Source organism: Nymphalis io, chromosome 11 (genome assembly GCF_905147045.1).
Source record: "Nymphalis io chromosome 11, ilAglIoxx1.1, whole genome shotgun sequence".
In the NCBI taxonomy this organism is placed as follows: Eukaryota; Metazoa; Arthropoda; class Insecta; order Lepidoptera; family Nymphalidae; genus Nymphalis; species Nymphalis io.
In genome coordinates, this window is record NC_065898.1 from 1,560,625 (window position 1) to 1,587,099 (window position 26,475).

At 35.5% G+C, this 26,475-nt stretch overlaps 3 protein-coding genes across 3 annotated transcripts in view; 1 reads left to right on the plus strand and 2 right to left on the minus strand.

Annotated features, from left to right (window-relative positions):
• The window catches only part of LOC126771574 (Golgi-specific brefeldin A-resistance guanine nucleotide exchange factor 1), a 103,965-nt gene that overhangs the window by 74,749 nt on the left and 2,741 nt on the right, over positions 1 to 26,475 (plus strand). The window contains exons 21-28 of the mRNA XM_050491523.1: positions 7,582 to 7,688; positions 11,081 to 11,285; positions 13,410 to 13,522; positions 14,444 to 14,525; positions 22,563 to 22,648; positions 22,931 to 23,101; positions 23,501 to 23,668; positions 25,548 to 25,647. Of these exons, the coding sequence (XP_050347480.1) occupies positions 7,582 to 7,688; positions 11,081 to 11,285; positions 13,410 to 13,522; positions 14,444 to 14,525; positions 22,563 to 22,648; positions 22,931 to 23,101; positions 23,501 to 23,668; positions 25,548 to 25,647 (1,032 nt within the window). The remainder of the gene's footprint in view (positions 1 to 7,581; positions 7,689 to 11,080; positions 11,286 to 13,409; positions 13,523 to 14,443; positions 14,526 to 22,562; positions 22,649 to 22,930; positions 23,102 to 23,500; positions 23,669 to 25,547; positions 25,648 to 26,475) is intronic.
• LOC126771671 (collagenase-like) lies at positions 738 to 2,045 on the minus strand. The gene is made up of 5 exons (XM_050491680.1): positions 1,854 to 2,045; positions 1,494 to 1,761; positions 1,309 to 1,398; positions 926 to 1,119; positions 738 to 842 (listed from the first exon to the last, which is right to left on the minus strand). Exons 1-5 carry the CDS (start codon positions 2,043 to 2,045, stop codon positions 738 to 740), a joined length of 849 nt encoding a protein of 282 aa, XP_050347637.1.
• Positions 3,987 to 5,245, minus strand: LOC126771668 (collagenase-like). Its single transcript, XM_050491677.1, has 5 exons — positions 5,054 to 5,245; positions 4,684 to 4,951; positions 4,495 to 4,584; positions 4,169 to 4,365; positions 3,987 to 4,091 (listed from the first exon to the last, which is right to left on the minus strand). Exons 1-5 carry the CDS (start codon positions 5,243 to 5,245, stop codon positions 3,987 to 3,989), a joined length of 852 nt encoding a protein of 283 aa, XP_050347634.1.

Sequence of the window (26,475 nt, forward strand, 5' to 3'; positions counted from 1 at the left end):
CTTTCTAAATCCAAAGTGTAATGTTTGTGTTAAGTTAAACACTAAACTTTGTTCAGGTTATAAGCAAATATATTTCTTGAATATTAGAATTTCGAACTTTCTGAACTTTAGTTATGACTTTTATAAATAGTAATTTATAAGAGATGGGAGAAAATAAACTTTAAAATATAAGTAAGTACTTTTAGGCATACTTTGTTTATTTTAAGTGAATAATTCGTTTTTAATCTATGTTTATTTTTATATGTAAACATAGATAAGAAAATATCTTGATCTATAAACGCTAAAACTGATTAATACCAAATGAATGAAATAATTTTAATTCAATATCGAGTTATGTTCAAATTCCAAAATAATATCTTTTTATAAAATGTATGATAATAGTGCACAAGAATGTGCGCAAACATGTTGCACTTCCTATTCTCATACTTTCAGATTCTGATGTGACAACAATTTGGTGCGATCTGAAATAGGTATCTGGTGATAAAGCTCAAAACATGGCTTCACGTGCTTTTCGGTTTTCTATTTCTCATTTTAATTATAGATAAATCGAATATAAAACTTGAAATTTTAATCAGTTATTTTGTTTTATATCAAGTGTTTTTTTCTGTTATTTATATTTAAATTCGTATTACTGTTATTTATATTTACTAATTGAAAAGAGACACATAAACAAAACAAAATATTTGTTGCACTTATGACATGTTTAATTTTGTTGATAATTTCACAAGAATATATTTTTATATGCGTGCTCTGATCCAAGACGCGAATGAAGAAACTCTTGCATAACCGCCAGGATGGCCACGTTGGCAACCAGAACGCGATCCAAAGGACACGACACCGATCTGAAAATAATGAAAATTGATTTTAGTCTGTTCTGGGATTTAGTGATGAATTATCAGATAGTAAACAAATATCGTTAACTGACCAGCTGACTGTTGCCACTGCTGCCAATAGTCAGAGGACCACCTGAGTCACCGCTGCAAATGTTCTGTCGACCACCGGCTGTGCACAAGGTGGAGCTGATGACGACGTTGTTACCGTATACGGTGGCGCAGAATGCGTTAGTCACCACTTGCACGTTGATGTGTCTCAATTGTTGGTTCTGTGTAACACTCGCAGCTAAATATTTAATATTGAAATAGAATTAGAATCCTATGATCAAACACAACGAAATCCAGCACATTACATAACTTTGTATTAATTGTTCTAAGATGCTTGAAAATGTGTATTTAGTGTAGTGTAGAATTAAATACATAATTATTTAATAATAAATAGTATAATACCTATTAAAAAAAAAAGTAAACCTACCGTCACCGGTTCTGCCAAATCCGGCAGCGGTGGCCATTATGCCGACGAAATCATTAGATCCAGAGACCAGGGTGACGCGATTGATAACATCTGAAATAAGAGTTAAGAAAATACTTACATCTGAGATTTTTTGAATGAAAGATACGGTTAATTTCCGTTTAATATGTATGAAAAAGAATACTTACTACTAAAACCAACATGAGGGATAGTAATGATGGCAAGGTCGTTGTTCAGGTTCGTAGGATTATAGCTTCCGTGCACCTCGACATTATTGGTGTTAATGCGAACGCCTCCACTAAATAATCTGATTGAACCAAGAACGACGGTGAATGTACGAGCTTGGTTGCGAACATCTCTCCAGCAATGAGCAGCGGTTACCAATTTGCTGTTGGAGAGAAGAGAAGATCCACAGACTGACTGTCTGCCGTCAGTCAAAGCAATAACCAAACCGGCCTGAAATTATTATTATATACACAGTAAAATATAAACTAACATAATCTACTATCATGTAGAAATATAACTGGATCCAATAACTTGTTGCTTACCAAATGAGGAAATTGGCCAAGACTAGAAACTTGACCGCCTACGACCCTGGAGCCATCAAAATCTAAGGCATTCTCAGCCAGCTTGATACGTCTAGCCTCGACGATACCGACGTCTTCGTGATAGTTTATAGTGATGGGTTCCTCAGCAGAAACTGCTAGGACGAGGCCGACGACAATGAAAAGGATCTTCATTTTAATAAAACACATGATTTCTTAAACGATTTCGTGCTATATATATTGAATTAAATATCTTATCATTACAATTGCAACGGATTTTCGTTTATGATTTGCGAATATAAGGTGTTATTTACATCAGCATTTTTTTGCATATATAATGAAAAATTCTATCAATAAAATTCGGGAATCGTATTTTAAAATTGACTTGAACTTTCTTGTCTGAAAGTAAAGTGTCTGTTATCAAAGTAATTTTGATTGATCGATGACAGATATATTATCTGTACTATTTATTATATTTAGATAATAATGACAAACAGAGAAACGAATAAGTTCAAATGCAAAAGTAGGCGGAATGGTTGATATATTTATAATGCTGTTTACTGGTGGTAGAGCTTTGTGCAAGCTCGTCTGCGTAGGTACCACCCACTCATCAGATATTCTACCGCAAAACAGCAGTAATTGTTATTGTTGTGTTCCGGTTTTAAGGATGAGTGAGCCAGTGTAATTACAGGCACAAGGGACATAAAAATCTTAGTTCCCAAGGTTGGTGGCGCTTTGGCTATGTAAGCGATGGTTGACATTTCTTACAATGCTAATGTCTAAGGGCGTTTGGTGACCACTTACCATCAGGTAGCCCATATGCTCGTTCGCCTTCCTATTCTATAAAAAAAAAAGTCCAAAAAAGTATTCGTATTACCCTCGAGAAAGATGCCTTAATAAAAAATAAGCGTTGTTGTGATTAATTATGATACGTAGACAACCATTTTATTTAATAAAATGTATTTATATTACTCAATTATTATTAAGCAGACAGTTAAGTATATTAATATGGACTGCCTCGTTGGTCTAGTGGCTTGATGTAAGGCCGCAGAACCGGAGGTCCTGGGTTCAATTCCCAGGTCGGGCCAATAAAAAAATACTGGATTTTTCTGTCAGAAAATTCTCAGTAGCAGGATCCGGAGTCTGGAAGTTGGAAATGTGTTCACTCCCACGCCTCGGAAAGCACGTAAAGCCGTTGGTCCTGCGCCTGAACTCTTTCCGGTCGGGTCGGATTGCCGTACCATCGGATTATGAGAGTTAGGGAATAGAGAGAGTCCCTATGATTGCGCCCACACTTGTGCCCTATAATATCTCCTGTGTAGTTGGTTAATCACTCTTAAGATTGGCCGCCGTGGCCGAAATCGGTCTGGAGAACATTATTATTATTATATTAATATTTAATAAACATGAAATATTTTTTTAAATAATTATTCAAAAGTACTCGCAAGAGCTTACTTAATTAAATTCATTTAATTTGTTTTAAAGTTATTGCTTAAGTTAAACTTGATGGTGTCAAGTTTGTTTATATGACTTATACATGTCATTTTTGCATTGATGTTCTTGAAAATTTGCATGAAGACACGAATTGACACAATCATTCCAGTTCTAGAAAGTACTTATTATATTACATAAAAAAATTAAATATCATTTGTTATCTTATCTATTCATTCTTCGTGTAAAAGCTGTGTATTTATAATAAATGGTGACGGTGCTAATGATAATTTTTTGACAGTATTCCGGCTGTTGCAGTAAAACTCAAATACGTTAATGAAGCAGAGAAACAAACTTTCGTTCACCGAGACACAAGTCAAAGAGTAAATATTCATCGTCATATGTTTACAAAGTTATATGACACATAAATGAAATCTGCATAAAACCTGTATATTTAGGGTAATCGCAAGCGAATGCGATTTGAAAAATGCAGGGATATCTTTAATTCTGTGGCCTAAATAAATTCCACAATCAAATCCAAAATCAAAGTTGTGATAATTAAGTCTTTTTAATGGAATAATGGAATAGTGTTTATTTATTAAAATATTTGAATTTGACTTAATTTTTATATTGAATAGAAAACCATCGTATTATCTTTAATTTTTTATTGTGAAATCACATAATTTGAGAAATATTAGAAGATTTTTATAGACGTGCATTGATCCATGAAGCGAAAGAGGTGACTCTAGCGAAACCGGCGGGCAGACCACGTGCGCAACCAGCTCTAGCGACGAATGATGTTACTCCAATCTGTAGATTAAAAACAGTATTGAATATATGTACATAATTAACAATCTAATTGAATTTAAAAATAACATTGCACTGACCAGATTACGGTTGTTACCGCTGCCAATGGCAAGAGGACCACCCGAGTCACCAGAGCACGTGCCGATATTGCCAGCACCGCTAGTACAAATGGTGGAGCCGATGATGACATTGGTACCGTAAGTCGAAGCGCACACGTTGTTCGTGATAACTTGAAGGTTTACATGCCTCAATGCTTGACTTTGCGAAATACCAGCCGCTAAAAATGTACATGTTTTATTATTAACTTAAACTTCGATAAAAATTAAACAACTTATCTCTAACCGTTCAATAGGAAATGTCAAATGTCAATGTGAAATGAGATATTTTTAAATGAATGATTACTTACAATCACTTGTTCTTCCAAATCCAACAGCGGTAGCCCATGTGCCGGCGTAGCTGTTGCTGCCAGAGGGTATGTTGATGCGATTTATATTATCTGAAATAGATTTTAGGAAAGATAATGATTTTACAATTTATTACAATGAAGAAAGATATTTTTTTAACGGATATTTAATAAAAAAAGAACAATACCCACTCGTGAAACCAACCCAGCTGATGGATATGATAGCGATGTCGTTGTTAAGATTGTTGGTGTTGTAGCTTCCGTGCATTTGAATATTGTTGGTGTTAATACGAGTACCCCCAGAGAAGAGGCGGATTGAGCCGAGAACGACAGTTATCTGACGACCCTGGTTTCTACCATCCCACCAGCAGTGCGCGGCTGTTACAAGTCTATTATTGGTGAGCAGGGATGAACCGCAAACGGATTGTGAACCGCTTGTCAATGTTACGATTAAACCACCCTATTAGAAGATAACATAATTAAATTAACAAAATATATTATTTATAAATTAACAAAATATATTATTCGAGCTTGTGAATGTTAAGCATTGAATATAAATTACCAAGAAAGGGTAAGCTCCAAGGGAGGAAGCCTGTCCACCTATAATTCTGCTTCCGTCAAAGTCCAGGGCTTCTTCAGCGCGCTTGATCCGAGCGGCTTCTGGAATACCAATCGTCTCATGATAGAAGAGACTAATTGGCTCTTCGGCTGCGACAGCCAAGGCAAGCCCTAGGACAAAAAGTAAAAATTTCATCGTGTCAAAAATGACTGGATATGAAAAGGCTGTCATAATTACTTATACTTTTGTCATATCTTATCTTTTGAAGAGAATCCCCATACTCACAAAATACATCTATATGTATAGAAATACATATATATTAATAATGATAATGACTAACCCTGACTGTGCGGAATAAAATAAAATTTATTTTTATTTTATTTTATTATATACAATACGTTAAACATACATGATGTCTTGATGATTAAATTTAAGATAAAGATGAGACATTTCGAGTATTCTTAGTTTCACAAACGTGATATTTTCAGCCTTTAAAGCTGCATATCGTTGTCATCGAAATAAGTCCGCTATCCGTAGCATTTTTCAGCAAGAATATATATACTTCATATAGTCAATGTAATTGCAACATTGTAAATATATTTTAACGCACTGTTTTATGTATTTTTTTTAATTTGATGGTAGTAATATACTTATTTATTAATATGGCTAAGCCAAAGGTTCGAATAAGCTTTATAATTATTTTTTACGGTAACATGAGCAAGCGATCCAGTAGCGCGTCTCATCGTTAAGACGGAATGGGTACCGCTGGTTTTTTAGTGGGTATTCCGATGTTTGGGGCCCCCACATAAACTGTTCCCGTGTTGGAAACGCGTAATGCATTTTCCCAGCGTTATAAAAAAAAGCTTAATAATTGTGATAGTTTTATTATCGTTTATTTTATACATGATATTGGCTATCCTGCCTATAAAAGACCTTTTTTTCTATTTTCAGATAACTTTAGCAAAGCTAGCTGGATTATGCTGTACTTACAGATTTTTAGGGAATTTGAATATGACACAAACAAACATAAATATTGTCTAAATTGATATGTAAATATTATTGGATTATTTTTTTGGTTTATCTAAAGACAATGTTCAATACGAATAATCATGAAATGTTAAATATAATCTTAATCCTAATGACTAGACATGATTATTTTTTATATTTCGCTATCGTAATACGTCCTACAATAATTTTATATATATATATATATATATATATATATATATATATAAATATATATATGTATATATATACATATATTATTATATGTATATATATTATTATAGAACGCGTAAATCTACCTATGAAACCGATGATCTTGGGTTCAAGCCCGGGCACGCACCACTGAATTTTTAAATGCTTACTTTGCGTTTATAATTCATCTCATGCTTGACGGTGAAGGAAAACATCGTGAGGAAACCCGCATGTGTCAAATTTTACTGAAATTCTGCTACATGTGTATTCCATAAACTCGCATTGGAGCAGCGTGGTGGAATAAGGTCCAAACCTTATCCTCAAAAAAGGAGAGGAGGCCTTAGCTCAGCAGTGGGACACTTACAGGCCGTTACTGTGATATAAATTAAAATATTGAATAAATCTTTACTAGGATAACCTGTGACTTAGTTAAATTAAACATTCCGGCTTTTAATCAATGCTGTTTTTTTTAAATTAGTAACATTTATTGCTGCTTCTTAGTAGCAGTAGTTTTCAGCTCGATGCGTTTACGTGAATACGTGAATTGATTATATTGTACTAGAATAACAAAATTTGAAATATGAGGCAGAGTGCCTAATTTAATTATTATTTCTTTGGTTTACCGATTATATTGTACATCTAATCAAAAATCATATCATCGTGATGTTGATTGCGATGATGGTGATGAATTAATAAATGTTAAGGTATTATTTCATTTTCTGACATATTAAAACATTACGCGAATTTCATATTTTAAATGTTAAGTTAATAATTGATTACGTAAGAATTTTTCCAGTGTAGACTTTTAATATCAAGAAAAACATTTCAATATTACTTTTTAGCAGGGCTTTGTGCAAGCCCATCCCATCATATAATATAAAAGCCAAAAAGCAATACTTGGTATTGTTATGTTCCGACTTAAACCGTGATTGAGCAAGTGTTATTTCAACCAAAAGTCGGCACGATATCTTAGTTCCCAAGGTTGTTGGTGAACCTGTGCTTACATCATCAGCGGTCAATATTTCTTATATTGCTAATTTATATTGGCAGTAGAGACCACTTACCATTAGGTGGCCCATTTGTCATTATGTAAAAATATTTCAATTGATACAATTTAACCTTAGTGCGTGCAAACAATTAATGTACAAATGACAAGAATTCTACTAGTATTTGAAATATGTTTAAAATTAAATTAATTAAAATTCTAAATATAAATTTATGCGTTAGATATTGCATTTATTGAAAAAATTAGTAGACTATACGACATCACGATGGGTAAACTAAATACTGTATAATGAACAACTTTTGTTATAATGTTTTTTCTGCTTGTTCAGGTTCGAATCGATCTGATGGTTCAGAAGACGAGAGCGACAGGCAGGCAACCAGCTTCTCATCGGAGAGCGAGCTCTCACATTCACCGCAGACACAGGGTTGGATATTGGTGAGTATTCTAACGCTTATCACACTGTAATACGGCCTGTGAATTTAAGGGCTAAGGCCTCCTCTACTTTTTTGAGGAGATGATTTGGAGCTTATTCCACCACGCTCCTCCAGTGCCTGTAATTTAGCCACATGTGTATTTACCAACCCGCATTGAAGTAGCGTGCATTAACTAGCTCTAAAACCTTGCGTCGGATTGCCGTCCCATCGGATTATGAGCATGAAGGAATAGAGAGTGCACCTGTGTTTGTGCACACACTTGTGCACTAACCATAAATATTATATCCCGCGCAATTGGATGTTTGGCTGTTTGAAATTGGCTGGGAGAACATCATTTGGCACAAATAGAAAATTTATTATCGTTATAATTTTGTTATATAACTGGTAGTAAAAATTATAAAATATTAAGGAAAATGTTATCAGACATAACACTGACATAAGTAAGTAATTAGTATCCGATCAATATTACGTGTTATATTAATATTATTGATAAAAATTATTATCGTTTTATTGTTATCGGAAATTATTGCTGTAATATCTAACTAGGTATCAAATCCGGCTTCACATAGTGCGTCTGTGTCGCCGTGATTTAAAGAAAAATACATTTTATTTATTTTTTTTATGTATAGATAGGACGAGTATATGGCCACCTGATAGTAAGTGGTCACCAACGCCCATAGACATTGGCATTGTAATAAATGTTAACCATCGCTTACATAGTCAATACGCCACCAACCTTGGGAACTAAGATGATATATCTCTTGTGCTTGTAACTACACTGGCTCACTCACCCTTCAAACCGGAACACTACAATACTAAGTACTGCTGTTTTGCGGTAGAATATATGATGAGTGGGTGGTACCTACCCAGACGAGCTTGCACAAGGCCCTACCACCAGTAAAACTGCAAACTCAAAAACACATTAAATATATCTAGCAACCGATAAAGTAATATGCCGTTACACATAATATGTACTATGAGAACAGCCAAAATGTAATATATTATACATAAGCTACAACATGACACAATTTTCACCTGTAGTCTAAATTTAAAGCGTCTTAAAGTGTGAATCGCAGCTAATTATATAATAATATTATATCTAGATACGCAGTATTGTGTCAAGCCAAGTTTAAGCTAACAAAACTGGCGAGCAGCACCGTGTATAATATTACACGAACCATTTGAAGCCACTTTGACCCCCTCATAACTCCAAAACTATGGCTCTTATGTTTAGACTCGCGAGATACACATGTGCTCCAAATTTCATAAACACACCTCAAACGGTTATTGAGATATTAAGAAACCTATCCTATTCTAATCCAGATTACGTAGAAAGTTCAAATTTGACTTCCAGATAGGTAGGTGGGTGAATACAAAGGAATAAATCAGAAACTAGTATTTTTTTATCATTTTATTGTAATTTTTCAATTAATTGATTATACTAGGAAGACTTACTTACAGTGTAATCAGCAATCAAAATTGATCACTAATAATTATTTATAAGTAATGATCTTACACTATTGATGTGCGCTAAATATTGCAATAATAATTAATACTAAATCCCAGTTAATAACGTAATTAATACGAAAGTCGATTGTACTCTTAGTTATAAGTAGTTACAAGTACTAAAGATGATATTTCAAAATTAAGGGTTGTATTCCACTCGTTATATTTACGTGAAGATCTTAAAATCCACATAAAGTCCGGCTGTCGTCAAATTTCATTGCTGATTCTTCAGTACAGGCACTATAAGTAAGTTTCTAATAGAATCAATTATTTGAAAAATTTTAATAAAATGAATTACTAGATAATGTCTGTACAAAAAGTAATGATATTCCATCAAAAACAAAAATATGAAATGATAGCCAAGTTCAATATTATGATATATGCCTTGGTTGGCCTTGGACTTCAACGACAAAAGAATTGAGGTGTAAATGGGTGCCAAGTTCAATGGTCAGTCGTGAAATTGATTTAAAACAATATAAAATATTTTATGACATTTTAAAATATCCTAAGGTCTGACTTGGCTAGTTTTCATATACGCCCTTAATTTTCTTTTAAGAAAATTAAATTATTTTCTGGGTTTCTCTTCATAAGCTACCACTTCTTTATCTTGCTAGAAAATTTCACGTTTCCTCCACATGAAGTGGGGGGCATGTAGGTCTCGACTAGAGCATCTAATGCGCTGGTATACTTACTAAAAACGAGCGGTACCCAGTCTGTCTCTTCGGAGAGCGTCACGGAATCACTTGCGCATTCTACCGTGAAACCTACCTCCTTACTTTATAATTGTATAAAGTAGGTAGACTGGCGTTTTATATGGTAGCCTGCTATGAACCGGTGATTCTTAGCACCCCCTGCCCTGCCGATCCCGCGACCGCTACCTTGGTCGGGCCTAGCGGGCTTGCCGGTAACTGGGGGCCTATTTTTGGGTGCATCTGCCATTAAGGAGGGTTTGCCCATACTCGCCACGCTGCCATGACATACGGTGCCGAAACGTGAACACTAACTGCGGGACTAGTCCACAAATTCAAAGTCGCTCAGCGTGCTATGGAGCGAGCTATGCTCGGAGTATCTTTGAAGGATAAGATCAGAAATGAGATTATCCGGGAAAGAACCGGAGTCACCGACATAGCTTGCAAAATTAGCAGGCTCAAGTGGCAGTGGGCTGGTCACGTATGTCGTAGGACCGATGGCCGTTGGAGCAGACGAGTCCTAGAGTGGAGACCGGGAATCGGCAAGCGCAGCGTAGGGCGCCCTCCAGCCAGGTGGACCGACGACCTTAAGAAGGTGGCGGGCACCAACTGGATGCGGAAGGCGGAGGACAGAGAGCTTTGGCGCACCTTGGGAGAGGCCTATGTTTAACAGTGGACAACGATTGGCTGTTGATTGATTGATCGAGGTAGACTGGCAAGTGTACCTAATGTTAAGCCACCACCGCCCAAAGACATTAGAAATTGGAAGAAACCAGAACACAAGAATACCAGGTATTTTTGCGTGGCGGTAGAATATGTGATAAGTGGTTGCTACCAACCCATACAAGCTTCAACAAAACCTTACGACCAAGTAAATTGTATTCAAAACGTGCAGGTTTTCTCGTGAAGTATTCGTGGAATGACGCAATAATTAATATAGTCTAAAAAACTATAAAAATGAATAAATTCAATAATAATAAATGAATTTATCTTCCAATTCTTTTATAGTTTTTTGAAGTAAATAGAAAAATAGCCAGCGTCACTCGGGATGTTGTAAAGGCATTTATAAATATACTAGCAGAATAAAGAAACACACACATAAATACATGAACCCAATACACCCATTTTATCGGGCAGGCGTGGACTAACTTACATGCTTAAATAATAGTTGATTAACCCATAATTTATATTTTAACAGGTAAAGAACGAATCAGCTCCGATAATAGACACAGTCGAACTTGAGATCGACCAAGTGACACTCCAACCGCACCGAAGCTCGGCCCTGGCGAGATGCGTCGAGGCGTTGGCGCTTGTGATCAGGGACGTGGCGCACGTGACGCCGCACAACTGCCGCGCTGCGGTGCGTTGCGTCAGGCTGCTGGCCAGAGCTACACTGCACTCTAGTATGAATATATTCATATATCTAGTTTTTTGTTTATTGATTTGAGTTTTTTTATTATATTTTATATCACTACTATTTACTAGTTATATAAAACATTTTTGTCCGTAACAACCTGTGAATGTTCCACTGCTGGGCTAAAGGCCTCCTCTCCTGTTTTTGTGGAGAAGGTTTATTATAAAACATTTTATTAAAATTAATTAACATACTGCTTATCTATATAAGATATTTCTTCCAGTCGCTCTAGCGTGTGAGTAATTTGGTTAATAAAAGATATTGATGTAGGTAACTATCTATAAAAACTCCTAAATGTCATAACTGGTGGTAGAGCTTTGTGCAAGCTCGTCTGGGTAGGTACCACCCACTCATCAGATATTCTACCGCAAAACAGCAGTACTTATTATTGTTGTGTTCCGGTTTGAAGGTTGAGTGAGCCAGTGTAATTACAGGCACAAGGGACATAAAATCTTAGCTCCCAAGGTTGGTGGCGCATTGGCTATGTAAGCGATGGTTGACATTTCTTACAATGCCAATGTCTAAGGGCGTTTGGTGACCACTTACCATCAGGTGGCCCATATGCTCGTCCGTCTTCCTATTTTATAAAAAAAAAAAAAAGAAAATAAATATAATATATATATATATATGTATATATATAATATATTAAATATATTGGATATATATGTGACTGTATATACTGGCTGCCTCATTGGTCTAGTGGCTTGATGGAAGGCCGCAGACTCGGAGGTCCTGGGTTCGATTCCCAGGTCGGGCCAATAAAAAGTTATTGGGTTTTTCTGTCAGAAAATTCTCAGTAGCAGCCCGGAGTCTGGAAATTGGAAGTGTGTTCACTCCCGTGCCTCGGAAAGCACGTAAAGCCGTTGGTCCTGCGCCTGAACTCTTTCCGGTCGTGTCGGATTGCCGTCCAATCGGATTATGAGAGTTAGGGAATAGAGAGTGCACCTGTGTTTGCGCACACACTTGTGCACTATAATATCTCCTGCGTAGTTGGCTAATCTTTCTTAAGATTATCCGAAATCGGTCTGGAGGACATTATTATTTTATATATAATATGTTCTTTCTATGATGAAGGTTTTTTAATGAAACATCAAATTTAAAACGTCAATTTTACTTGATTTTAAATTTAAAACTAGTGAACGAGAATGAATGAAAGCTAGTTTTTTTTATAAAAGGCTGCTTGAGCTTAATTCTATTGAATAATGTTGCACGAGTATTTAGTGCTAGTTTTAGCTATAATCTGAGCACTTTTGAGTTGTCATTTCACAAGATTAAATCTTAAAGCGAATCATCGATTCGAAATGTAGTTACTCTTTTTCGACACTCAAGCTACGTATATAATAATTAAATGCAATTGTTTTATTATTCATAGTGAATTGTATAACAGTTATATAAGCGAATATAACGAAAACATAAGGAACAAATCGTTATCGAAGTATTTTATTATATAACGATATTGTTCTGCGTATATCGTAATATCTATTTTTATATATAAATATTAATAATGACGCAGTATTATATAATTGTAATACTTCATAATGTAATTAAACTCATCGTAAGATTAATTGTACAGTAATGTTATAACATTTCTACTAAAAGTTTTGTACATTATTTTAAGAATCTTCACATTATTTTAGAAATTTTTCCCGGTGGTAGGGCTTTGTGCAAGCCCGTCTGAGTAGGCACCACCCACTCATCAGTTACTCAACCGCAAAAAAGCAGTACTTAGTATTGATCTGTTCCGGTTTGAAGGTTGAGTGAGCCCGTGTAATTACAGGCTCAAGGGAAATAACATCTTAGTTCCCAAAGTTGGCGGCGCATCGGCGATGTAAGCGATGGTTAACATTTCTTACAATGCCAATGTCTATGGGCGTTAGTAACCACTTACCATAAGGTGACCCATGCTCGTCCGCCAACCTATACTATAAAAAATAAAAGATCAGTCAAAATGTATACAACGCCTAGCGATGTGATTGATACAGTTTCGATATTTATCACTTGGACTATTTTTTTCACACTATTAATTAATTAAGCTTAAGCTTAAATAAAAGGGAAATGGGGTTATTCTTCAATTTCATTCTCAATCAATAGATAATATATTACAAATTAACAGGTAAGTCCAAATGGTCAACGGAAGAAGGTACGCGTGGCCGTCGGCGCGCGCGCAGCGACTCCAGCGACGAGGAGCTCGACACGCTCGACCATTACCACATGGTCAGCATTCAGGTATATCGCTTAGCCTTGTAAATATCATGCTTATAATTCCATACACGCTATGCACAGTCTAGAAGATTCTATCTTATCCAGACCTCGAAATCTTCTTTAAATATTTTATTATGGACATTCGCTAAGTTTTTCTTTTCGGTGATAGAAGAATTATATATGTACCATGAGGTACCACACCGGCTATGTTCCGGTTTGATGGTACACCTGATTTAACATCTTAAATTCCATAGGTTTGGCGTATTAACGGTGCAAGAATTACTTTAGATTCTTATCTATGGGTGTAGATGATTATTTTCTTTTTAAATAAAGTAAACTAAATTAATTTAACTAACTAAAATAATTATATATTATATATAATTTAGTTTACTTTATTTACAAAGAAAATAATCATCTACACTAAACTATTACTAAAGGTACTAATATAACTAAAAGAAATAAATAGCAGATAATGTTCCAATGCTGAGAAAAGGCTTTCCGTTCACATGACAAAGAAGTGTTAGAGCTTCATCACGGCTCTCCAATGCGTGTTGATCGATACACATCTCGCATAATTTCATCCGAGGTATGCAGGTTTTCTCACGATAAACTCCTGCTGAACACGATACGAATTATAAATACGAATGAATCAAATTAACTCTCAGTGGAACTTGCTCGAGTTCGAACCCTCAATCTCACGTTTTCTATCCATAGGCCAATCTCAATTTTCAATCTTGTATGTATTCCCAACAATAAGAATAATATAGAAATGCACTCAATGCTGTATGACATTCATTATATGCTCTTTACCACGTTTCACCAACAACAACATATTATGTCATAACAGCTTAATTAATGCCGCGGCTTAGCATTAACCGTAAATAATTTTAAATAATTCAATCATAGATCATTTACACAAGAGTAATATTTTTTTAATATTTTCAGCTACTGGATTTAATGCACACTCTACACAGTCGTACCGCGCAGATATTTAAATGGTGGCGAGACGAATCAGACCATGGACAAGGTGAATATTTAAATAATTTTTATTTTTTAATATTGATCATCTAACATATTTTATTCGTTATTTCTCACGTCCGGAATTTTTACTTTTCCGGAGCAGTAGTTGTCTGTCTAAATTTTGACAATCAATGTGAACTTTCTTCGTGTAATGCTTTTCATATTAATAAATTATTTTAATTTTTTTACAATCAACATACTCGCTTCGATAAGTACAAACTTACTAAGCCAACGAATAACGCATTCGTGAGAAGCTTATATAAATCAGCTGAGTTTACGCCGACTTTTCTCAGAACCGGGTTAACTCTTTACGAACTTGTAGTAGATCATAGATAACGAGTATAATGCTTCGAAGCTTCGAAGCAGTCTTTAGTCAATCTAAAATTTAAAAAAAATCAACAAACAAAAGGTTTAGTTTTTCTAAGCTAAACTAAACGTATAATTTCGTATAAAACAAAAAACATTTCAATTTAAACAGATTCCAATTCGGATCATTCTACTCAAACTACTCCCACTAATAAATATTACCACCACCGTCCATCATATTACCGATAACCAGTGTAGGTACTGTAGAAGCTAATAAGCTTACGATTCCTATTCGTTATTTTTGAATCTATACTAAAAAATTGGGAGACTTTTTATACAATGCCTAATGAAAAAAAGCTACTAAACCAATATACATAAAACTTATACCAAAAGATGCAGCAAGTTTCCGGAAGGTTTTACTATATAATATTATTATATAAGTAGATAGACTATTGATGTGACAGTAGTTAATTTAATAGTTTTTTTTTTAAATACGATGTTTTTAGTTCAAAGTACGGTTCTCATCGATTCTATTTTTTCATATTGTTAACTTGTTAACTTTGTTTCGCAAACCTTATCGTTGCATTGAGTGTCGCTAAACGTCCTATACCCATACCGTGGTATTGTACCAATAAAATAATTAGATACTCATTTGAAAACATTTATAATTATATTTCTTTCAAAAATGTATTTAATATCTATATGATAGTTATAAGTAATAATATTGCTAATCGCGAAAATCTGTATGATATATGATAAATAAATAATAGGCCTCAATGACGAAAGTGTTTTGAAGATAATAGGTAAAATTTTGAAGTTGTTTTAAGTCAGTTCAATAATAGCGAAGAGGAATACAATTAGAATGCCTAAATATAAATTATCATTCATAATCAAACCGTGTTCATTGAGCCAAAGAATTTATGACACAATAAATAAAATATTATTTATCTTGCAAGGTAATTGGTACGACGAAAAATATATTCGTAATTAAAATATTCGTCATTGGAAAATCCACCTAATCTTGTTGGGTATTTCCATTTTTAATTTTTTTATTTTATGTCACGAACACCTGAATATCCGAGTATCGTATTAATAAGCTTATAATTAATACAGGCAAACACCAAATCTCGTAATCCTATTATGATTATTGTTATGTGTACATGACGTATATTATCGGTCTTAAGTCTAAAAGTTTGTATATTATCAGACTGAAATAAATAAATGAATGCCAACATTGATTATAGAACTAATATCGTCATCACATGTTAGCGATTAGAGATTCTAAACTATTAATCGTTTGACTGGTAGTCCGGTTGGCGTGGTTGATACTTGCCTATCACGTTGAAGGTTGTGGGTTCGATTTCCACCCAGGACAGACATTTGTGTGTATGAACTGTTTGTTCTGAGTCTGGGTGTAATTATCTATATAAGTATGTATTTACAAAAGAAAAGTAGTATATGTAGTATATCAGTTGTCTGTTTCCATAGTACGAGCTCTGATTAGTTTGGGATCAGATGGCCGTGTGTGAATAATGTCCCAGGATATTATTATAACACCATGACCATTGTATGTTTTGGTAGTAGCTTATATAGACTTAAAATAAAATCAACTACATATCTATTGGGGTGTTCAATAGCTGCTAATTAGTTATGGAGGGTTTACAGGTTTCGGGATAGTTTTGCTATACTTGTCGTATAAATGAAAGACGAATCATTTAAAAAATAATGAGCTATAATTCGATTTTTACGAATACGTTTTTGCTCTGTACCCGCTGACTGACTGACGCGGACACGTGCCATCAGCTTGATTAATTGATATTTATGTTAATTCTTCAGGCTTTATATTTAAATAAACTCGATCCGAATAGTCATGGAAGCAAGGGCTTTACTGGTGGTAGGACTTTGTGCAAGCTCGTCTGGGTAGCTACCACCCACACATCAGATATTCTACCGCAAAACAACTGTACTTGGTATTGTTGTGTTCCGGTTGAAGGGTGAGTGAGCTGGTATAATTACAGGCACAAGGGACATAACATCTTAGTTCCCAAGGTTGATAGCGCATTGGCTATAAGAACGATAGTTAACACTTCTTACAATGCCTACGGGCGTTGGTGACCACTTACCATCAGGTGGCCCATATGCTCGACCGCTTCCTATTCTATAAAAAAATCAGCCTACCATATAACAGGTTACCTTGTATTCAAAAAATTTTAAATTACGAATAAAGGTAGGTTCCTGTGTTCGCAATGAAAATTAATATTAATAATATGAAATCTTTATTAATATTTCTTGTTATACTTCATGATCTGCCTGTTCTTTACACACTAATTGTAAATTGTGTGCAATAAAGACTTAATAAATAATTAAAATCTTTATTCACAATAGAGATTTAACAAAGGCTTGTACTATCTAATTTAATTCGAATGAGGTGGGTGTAGTACTGTGCTCCTAGCTAGGTTATGTGTGTGTTTCTTTGCTTAATTATTTAGGCTAGGTATCATTCCGTTTCGTTATAACTCTTGTTTAACGAATGTATGTGCACTTATCTCGCAATTATTATAAGATAAGTCGAATATTAATTTTTTTTTTACTATTAAATATTGTAAGTAGATGGTCCTGGTCAGAAAAACCTTTTACTGAAAGTAGTAGTACGCGCTCGTGGAACTACGCAGATTTTGTGCTTTCGACGTTTGTTAGAGTTTTTGCTGGGGATATTGCGGTGCCGTAAATGAATCGTTTTGTAGAAAAAAATTGTCGCATTATACTTATTATACATCTGTAAAAATTGATTGGACGGAAGGTATGGTATATGCAAGGCATAGCTACTTTGAGTATGGCTTGACTTCAAGCGGGTTTATATGTTTTTGCAGCCCCACCCCAGTAAATTATGCCATATTTAACAATAGAAATACTAAGAAATAATATATTGGTTTGAATTGCAATACTTTTCAGGGTTTTAAATATATATATTAATTTGTCTACTCGTTCTGTAATTAGATTAATATGTTCTTCGAAGTTGAGATTTTAATTTATGATTATAACTACACCTTTGTATAATCTACTGAAGTTATATTAGGACGTTGGCAATTAGTGTTCGTGTATTGCAATTGTGAACTTTGAGGGTTAAGACTTGGTTCTGAAACAGAAGTGATCGAATAGGTAATAAAAATAGTTATCGAGATAAAGGTGAGCGTTTTTTTTTTATTATAGAATAGGAAGGTGGACGAGCATATGGGCCACCTGATGGTAAGTGGTCACCAAACGCCCTTAGACATTGGCATTGTAAAAAATGTCAACCATCGCTTATAGCCAATGCGCCACCAACCTTGGGAACTAAGATTTTATGTCCCTTGTGCCTGTAATTACACTGGCTCACTCACCTTTCAAACCGGAACACAACAATATCAAGTATTGCTGTTTTGCGGTAGAATATCTGATGAGTGAGATGAGCGTGAAGCCAATGTAAGATTATCTTTAATTTAATGCGAAGGCGGCTAGTGCAGAACATTCTTCCCGTTTGTACTGGCCGTCGTCGCGTTTGGACTCTACTACCACTTACCATCAGGTGGAGTCATTTGGCCTCCCGGCGAATATAAAAAAAATATTGTAACTTATGCTCAAATTCTTATTATAATCATCAAAGGTCAAAATCAAATATTTAAAAAAAGAATTATAGCAATACGCAATATTTAAGGAATTGCTTATGTACCAACTGAGAGTAAAGCTGGTATTAGGAGCGGAGACGACAATAGCCAAAGGGCTCAAATATAGTTCTGCATCGCTAGGCCCGTAAACCATTGCGCTCTTGACCCTTCAGACGTTTAATATAATATCGTGACGTCATATTGTCAGTATTGTAATTCGATGTCGACATCGTTACCAATTATATTGTAATTAAATTTGTTTTAGCTATTTTAGGTATAATAATATTATCGATGAAAAAATCACAATACGCTATCTTGGCCGATAAAGTCGATTATCCGCTGGGGTTTTACGCGAGGCGGTACTTATCAATTAATTAATTCGCTACGATGGTTATTTATTGTTTGTATAAACAATTACGTTTTCTATTATATTATGTGTCTAGGTATGATAGGAAAGTTGAAAAACATTTAAGTAACATAGAATATATTGAAACTTTTGATGTGCTCATCACAATAGCGACAATATTTAACATGTTCCATGATAGATTCCATCAAAATATGAAATGTTTTAGATTAAGATCAATAAATATAAGGGACTCTTCTAGACGATATTTTATATATTAGCAGTTTTCGTATCATTCTTAATCGGTTAAACCCTTTCGAAAACACTTCTCAGTATAAAGTCATACGTTCTAAACATTCTTTTAATAATATATGTATTCAGTGTAATAGAGTTACCCATTTAAAGGAACCCGGGGTAAAGAACCCTCGTCTTATATGGGGAGGTGCACATAGCGTCGACGCCTAATCTCCGGTGTTCTTCGGCGGAGCGGTAGCTCCGCGGTCTCTTTCAGCAGCGAAAGGGCCTTAGTATGGTAATGGAAACCAACCCACAAACATACGCACTCCCAAAGAGATTTATCTTCTAAATAAAGAGTATATAGATAAGAGTATTCGCTATAAATAATTCTAGAAAAAACCTCGCGTTTATTTAGAGAAGTTTGGCGATTAATTTTATCTAATATAAGTCGCATATCTGTAATTATAATTTATAACTATAGCTTCTGTAATATCGTTTTCGGAATTCCCGCAACGACTGTACCCCAAAAAATATGATAGTGACAAGTAGCTTACAGATTAAATGCACTAATCCATTTTCACGGTTTTACCCAACGCTCGTTATTTTTAAATATCATTCGCGCAACGCGTGACAGCTATTATGTAGCTTTCTTTTTATAAAATACGAAGTCAAATAGGCCACCTGATTGTATTTGGTCGCCAACATCCACGCCAACGTTTCACCAACCTTGGGAACTAAAATATTCCCTTGTGCCTGTATATACACTGGCTCATTCACCCTTCAAACCGGAAAACAATAATACTAAGTATTCTTGTATGGCGGTGACATATGTACGGAGTTATTCGAATTGTCATGGTGATTATTATTTGAACGGTTTATGTGCTACAGCGCCATCTAGCGGCGAATTACAATATAGTGGATAACAGGAAAACCTTTATCACATAAAAATACACACCTACATGTACCATATTTCATCGTAATCTCCAGCAGATATATTCACATTTTTTTTTATATTTTAAAAAATATAACTCTTGATATAAAAGGCAACTCAATACGTTTTTGACATAAGTCAAAACAAATGCAATATGCTCGTTCGTTTACTTATTCTATAAAATATGTATACACGATATGTTGTACTTAGTTAATTTTTAGTCGTTTTGTTTTTGCTTATTACATTGTGGTAAATAAATATTAATTTTTATTACCCTTAGTTTTCCACTCTTACTCCAGGAGACGAATTTATCTCTTCATAATTTATTAGGTCAACCCTCGAATTATAAGCTATTCAATAAAAATGTACTTATTTAATTCAAATGAGCACGAATGTGTTTTTATTTGAATAAAATTTTCACCTCGGTTTCAAAACCAGGTGTGAAGGAAAACCTTATGAGAAAATCTGCGTCTGTCCGATTAAATTTTATTCACTATGTATCAATAATAATAATCATATCCTGGGACATTTTTCACACACCTCTGATCCCAAACCAGACAACTGATATACTACATATACTACTTTTCTTTTGTAAATAGACTCATGACAAACAGACATGTTCATGCACACAAATGTCTGTCCTGGGTGGGAATCGAACCCACAACCTTCGGCGTGAAAGTCAAGTATCTACCAACCACGCCAACCGACTCGTCGAAATACTATAATACTGCTCTGGTATCCATAATAGAGCGTGCTTAAATAAGCTTAGAAGGACACCTTGAAAAACCTCGTACTTAAGAGGAAATAACCATCAAAAAAATTACAAGCTATTTATGGTCGCTTCACACGGAAACTAGGACTCATGTTAATAATGGTCATACTACTACTACTGGTGGTAGGGCTTTGTGCAAGCTCGTCTGGGTAGGTACCACCCACTCATCAGAAATTCTGCCGCAAAACAACAGTACTTGGTATTGTTCTGTTCCGATTTGAAGGGTGAGTGAGCCAGTGTAATTACAGGCACAAGGGACATATCATCTTAGTTCCCAAGGTTAGTGGCGCATTGACTATGTAAGCGATGGTTAACATTTCTTAAGATGCCAATGTCTATGGGCGTTGGTGACCACTTAGGTGGCCCATATACGCGTCCTGCCAATACTAAAAAAAAGAAATTTCGCATTATATAAGTTGTGGCTGGTGGTAAGGACATAAAACCTACTAATGTATTCATCGCGCAGTTACACAGCGACTCGAGGCAAAATTATAATCAATCTTTAATACCCAAGTTTTTCGTAGACATTGTTGTTATTAATCAATTAATAAAAACATCGATACGATAGTAACAATGATAAATATTGTAATTAAGATTATCGACTTACGCTGGAACTTAAATCTGGCCTTGTTTTAAAATTTTCATTTTGTTTTATTAATTAATTTTTATTCAAGGTTCTTCAAATTACTTATTGCTGTTAGAACTGAGTTGACGATTAGATTTGTTGTAATTTATTATTACGTTATTTATCACCTTTTCATTAACTTTTCATGTCAAATGAACATGTCTGCTTGTCCCGAGTCTGGGTGTAATTATCTATATAAATATGTATTTACAAGCTCTGCTTAGTTTGGGATTAGATGGCCGTGTGTGAATAATGTCTCAGGATATTATTATTATTATAAATTCGTTTGCTTACACAAATTAAGATAAGAAAGATTGATAATATTTCTTGATCGTTTTATTAACTCAATTCCTGATTCCGTAATGATAAACAATGATTAGTACTTGTTTTCAACTCATGTGTTTATTAAAAGATATATATGATTCGTATAATACCTTTAGAAAATTAATAATTATATGGTATTTTTAAAATCTTAATGATTTGCTGATGCAGCAGAATAGTTACAAGGTGTTAGTTTCTTTGCTTTTATACGACGGAGTCATGTGCTACAGCATTTAGAAGCCCTATAGGGCTTCTGTTAGAACAAACTCGAAAGTCACCGCAGACAATAATAATTATAACATTTCAAGAATACACGATCAAAATAGTTTATCGCCATAAATCGGTTGTCAACATTTCACGAGTGAAATGTTCATGGTGCCAGTTCAGAGACGAGACTGGCTGCCTTTTTTCTGATTGAGTATTGCTGCCCTACTTGCCTTAGGAAACTTCGCTTTGAGTCGTCCCTATGCCCCAATTGACGTCCATTTTGAAGGAATCTTCAAATCAGGATGTGATAAATAGGATGTGGCGCCGGCGCCCACAGGGCTTTTATACTCCTTGAAGAATATGTTATGTTTAGCAGGATCGACTCCAGTTTTGAATGTAAATTCTATCTTATTTTCTTATTATTCTATATTTACCATAATTATTCAACAATCAACATATGTATGCTCATATAAATTCCGAATTATTTTTATAGAAGGGATCTTTATATTTTCATCTAAATCAACTACTATACCAGTTTGACCTTTATTAGTGGCTTATATCCAAAACTTCGAGTCTCAAAAAAAGAAAGGAACCCTATCCTAGCATTGGGACATTTAGAGACTGTTTTACTTTTTTTTGCTTTTTTTACTATCCACAGGTGCTGAAGAATATGATCTATGGGAGGTCGCGTGGAAACCACTCCTGCAAGGCATAGCAGAATTTTGCACAGACAGACGGAAACAGGTATTTTATTTATAAATAAACATGGAAACACAAATATGTTAGTTTGAGATGTTACTATTTCAGAGAAACAACATCTTGTTTGGTTAATATGACGTTATAAATTATGTCTCAGAATGTAAACACTTTGCATCGGCATTTATTATATCGTTCGAGCTGAATGTGTTAAGATGAACGTCAGTGGAACTGTTTCCTGTTTATATCCGTTTAAAATAATACTCATCTGTCCACAGTACTACCTCGATAACTGATTTAGTGTACAAATTATCTCGATTCTGATTCCAGGTGGCGAACAGTGCGATAGCGTATCTGCAACGGGCGCTGCTGGCTCCAGCGCTGTCGGCGCTAGGCGGCGCCGGCTGGGAGGCGTGCTTCGAGCACGTGCTGCTGCCCCTGCTGCACGACCCCCCGAGGCGACCCGACGCCGCGGCCCGCGCCGACACCGTCATGTGCAAGGTAAGATATTTCAAATATTATACTAGGTCCTTACGTATGAAATTAGCGTTTCGTGCGGGAGGAATATAAAGTCAATTTTCTTTTTGTAAAATATATTTAATCGATCAAAGTATGCACCGCCGTTATCTATGCACCTTTGCCGGCTCATAGGTAGCTCATCGATCCCTTTCCTAAAAAAACCACGGGGGCGAGAATCGGTAAACTCTCCGAGGGCGGTTTGGCCCGCCGCATCGGAGTCGACCTAATATTATTTTACTACTGTCCAAAAAAACGCCGATATTATAGTTACGTGATTTTGGGGTCCCGCTCGATAAAAAATATCCTCCGAAACTTGTACTATCCCGCGCATCGGATCGTAGCGGCGAGAGAAGCCATTTCCGTAAATGCGCGCGCGCGCAGGTGTTCCTGCAGCACCTGCCGGCGCTGGGCGCGCGCGCGGCGTTCGCGGCGCTGTGGGCGCGCGTGCTGCGCGTGCAGCGCGGCCTGCTGCGCGCGCCCGCCGAGCCGCTGCGCGAGGCCGCGCTCGAGTCGCTCAAGAACATGCTGCTCGTCATGCACTCCGTCAAGGTATCTATTCGATTATTGGTATTATATTATTGTTAGTAGTTAGTCGATTAGTTGTATCGAATTATAATGGTGACGAGTTAAATATTCGTTGCTCCTCAGTTTTTCCAGGCGCTTATTAGTAAATCGATGGCCAAGTGGTTCGAACGCGTGAATCTCGGCCGATGGTCGTGGGTTCGAACCCGGGCAGGCACCGCTGAATTTTCATGTGCTTAGTTTGTTATTTGTATTTTTAATTCATCTCGTGCTCGACGGTAAAAGAAAACATCGTGAGGAAACCTGCACGTGTCTAATTTCACTGAAATTTTGCCACGTGTGTATTCCACCAATCCGCAATGAAGCAGCGTGGTGGAATAAGCTCTAAACCTTCTCCTCCAAAGGAGAACATTCACAGACTGTAACTTACTTACTTCTACTGTATTAGTACAGAAAAATCAGCCATTGCCGAGGTTCTTCCTTTTTGTTTTATAATATAGGTTGGACGAGCATATAGGCCACCTGATAGTAAGTGGTCACCAACGCCCACAGACATTGACATTTTAAGAAATTTTAACAATCGTTTACATTGCCAATACGCCACCAATCTTGGGAACTAAGATATTATGTCCCTTACGCCTGTAATTACAGTGGCTCACTCACCCCTCAAACCGGAACACAACAATACCAAATACCTGTTATTTGGCAATAGAATATCTGATAAGTAGGTACCAACCTACCCAGACGAACTTGCACAAAGCCCTCCCACCAGTACTACCCCTGTGACTGATACAAGATAGTCCCTATAAATGTAATAAACCACTCTTCTCTAAGATGTTATGCCCCTTGTCTCTGTGACTAAATTGTGAGACTTTAAATCAATCGCTGTAAAGTGCTTTATGTAAAACTCACTTCGTATCACTCGTAAAATGTTGAGTGACTTAGCGACTGTTTAGTAAAACACTGTTTTATCTCTTTCTCTCATTATTGATTTGACATTCGAAAGAAGAAGACTCAGCATTTTTTAACAAATCACCCGCTAAAAAACGTTTATATGTAATAAAGCCGTTAATTTTAATTGTTATAATCTATGTCACATCATATATGATATTTGACAATCGTGATGCTGTTTCGTAGCGGACACGCTGCTTAAAATGTATCTATGTTTGTCACGAGAACTTACATTCGAGGGGTATACACATATATTGGCATTTATATAAATAATTAATTATATGGGGGTAGTTATATATATACAAATAAGTACTCTTATGTAATTCTGATGAAGAAAATATAAATGAATAGTGTTTATGATCATTAAAATAAACCTCATGCTTCAAACAGCAGTCCGGTAGATACTTGCCTTTCACCCCGAAGGTTGTGGGTTCGATTCTTACCCAGGACAGACATTTGTGTGCACAAACATGTCTGTTTGTCCTGAGTCCGGATGTAAATATCTATATAAGTATGTATTTACAAAAGCAAAGTAGTATATGTAGTATATCAGTTGTCTGGTTTCCATAGCACAAGCTCTGCTTTGTTTGGGATCAGATGTCCGTGTGTGAATAATGTCCAGGATATTATTTAAACGCTTGTAATACCACGACTAGTTTGGAATATAGATTCTACGGAGAAGACCCGACAAGGAACTCGTTGGATACTCCTATCCACGAATTAAATAACATTTTTTTAATAAAATACAATTAAAGTTATATATCCTTAATATATTTTACGTTGTTTATCAATCAAAATATGATATTATGGATATAGCATTAAATTGATATATAACTGAATCTGGAAATATACCTACGTTTATTAAGGTGGCTTTTGGAATATTCTCCAAACTATGTCCTCAATGGTAAAGGGTCTTATCCCAGCTGTGGGACATTAAATTCATCACCTGTTTCAGATATTCAGTAACGGCGATGGCTACAACGACCTCTGGTACATAACGTGGGATATCATCAGGGAGTTCCTACCCGACCTCAAGGATGAACTGTTTCCCGAAGGTAGAACTCAATTCTTATATACCCATTGATTTGTATCAAACGCGACAATGATACGTGTGATTGTTAATAAATATAGAATATAGTTATCTTTTAAGAAAAATACTGTTTTCTTTTCTTTTGTTTATCCTCTATTAAATAGTTTAATTTTAACTTTATGGTATCAGATTTTTTTTAAATTAATAGTAGGTAGATATACTGGTAATTGGTGATCATAGCCCATGGACATTTCCAATGTGCCACCAAACCTGGCATCAAAGGTGTCCGTTATCCATTTCATAACTATTTTCTATTATTTGGACGGATTTGATATAGATGCGCCCACGAGCTGACTAACCGCGTCCCCCACAGTTGACTGCACGAGGTTTTTTATCCCCATTACCATTTCGTTGTCTTAATTTCTGCTATAATGCTGACACAATCTGTCTACGCGAACGCTTCTTAATATTTTTTTCTTCGTTTAGGAGACTGTTTTATTATATTGTTAAGTATGAGGACAATAAATTGAATACGTGCGTGAGTCTTAACCGATGATCGTGGGTTCAAATTCGGGCATGTACCACTGTGCTTATAATTCATCTCGTGTTTGACGCTTAAGGAAAACATTTTGAGGAAACCTGCATGTGTCTAATTTAACAGAAATTCTGCCACGTGTGTATTTCACCAAAACGCATTGGAGCAGCGTGTTGGAATAAGCTCCAAACCTTCTCCTAAAAAAAGAAAAGGAGGCTTTAGCCCAGCTGTGGGACATTCACAGGCTGTTCAAAACAAATCAAAATATTTTTTATTCAAATAAACTTTTACAAGTACTTAGGAATTTTCAAGCGCTAC

Coding starts and splice junctions, on each gene's coding strand:
- LOC126771671 (XM_050491680.1), bottom strand. CDS start 2,045: ATGAAGATCCTTTTCATTGTCGTCGGCCTCGTCCTAGCAGTTTCTGCT. Junction 1,762..1,853: donor TTGGCCAATTTCCTCATTTG/GTAAGCAACAAG, acceptor TAATAATTTCAG/GCCGGTTTGGTTATTGCTTT. Junction 1,120..1,308: donor ATTTGGCAGAACCGGTGACG/GTAGGTTTACTT, acceptor TTAAATATTTAG/CTGCGAGTGTTACACAGAAC.
- LOC126771668 (XM_050491677.1), bottom strand. CDS start 5,245: ATGAAATTTTTACTTTTTGTCCTAGGGCTTGCCTTGGCTGTCGCAGCC. Junction 4,585..4,683: donor CAGCTGGGTTGGTTTCACGA/GTGGGTATTGTT, acceptor AATCTATTTCAG/ATAATATAAATCGCATCAAC. Junction 4,366..4,494: donor ATTTGGAAGAACAAGTGATT/GTAAGTAATCAT, acceptor GTACATTTTTAG/CGGCTGGTATTTCGCAAAGT.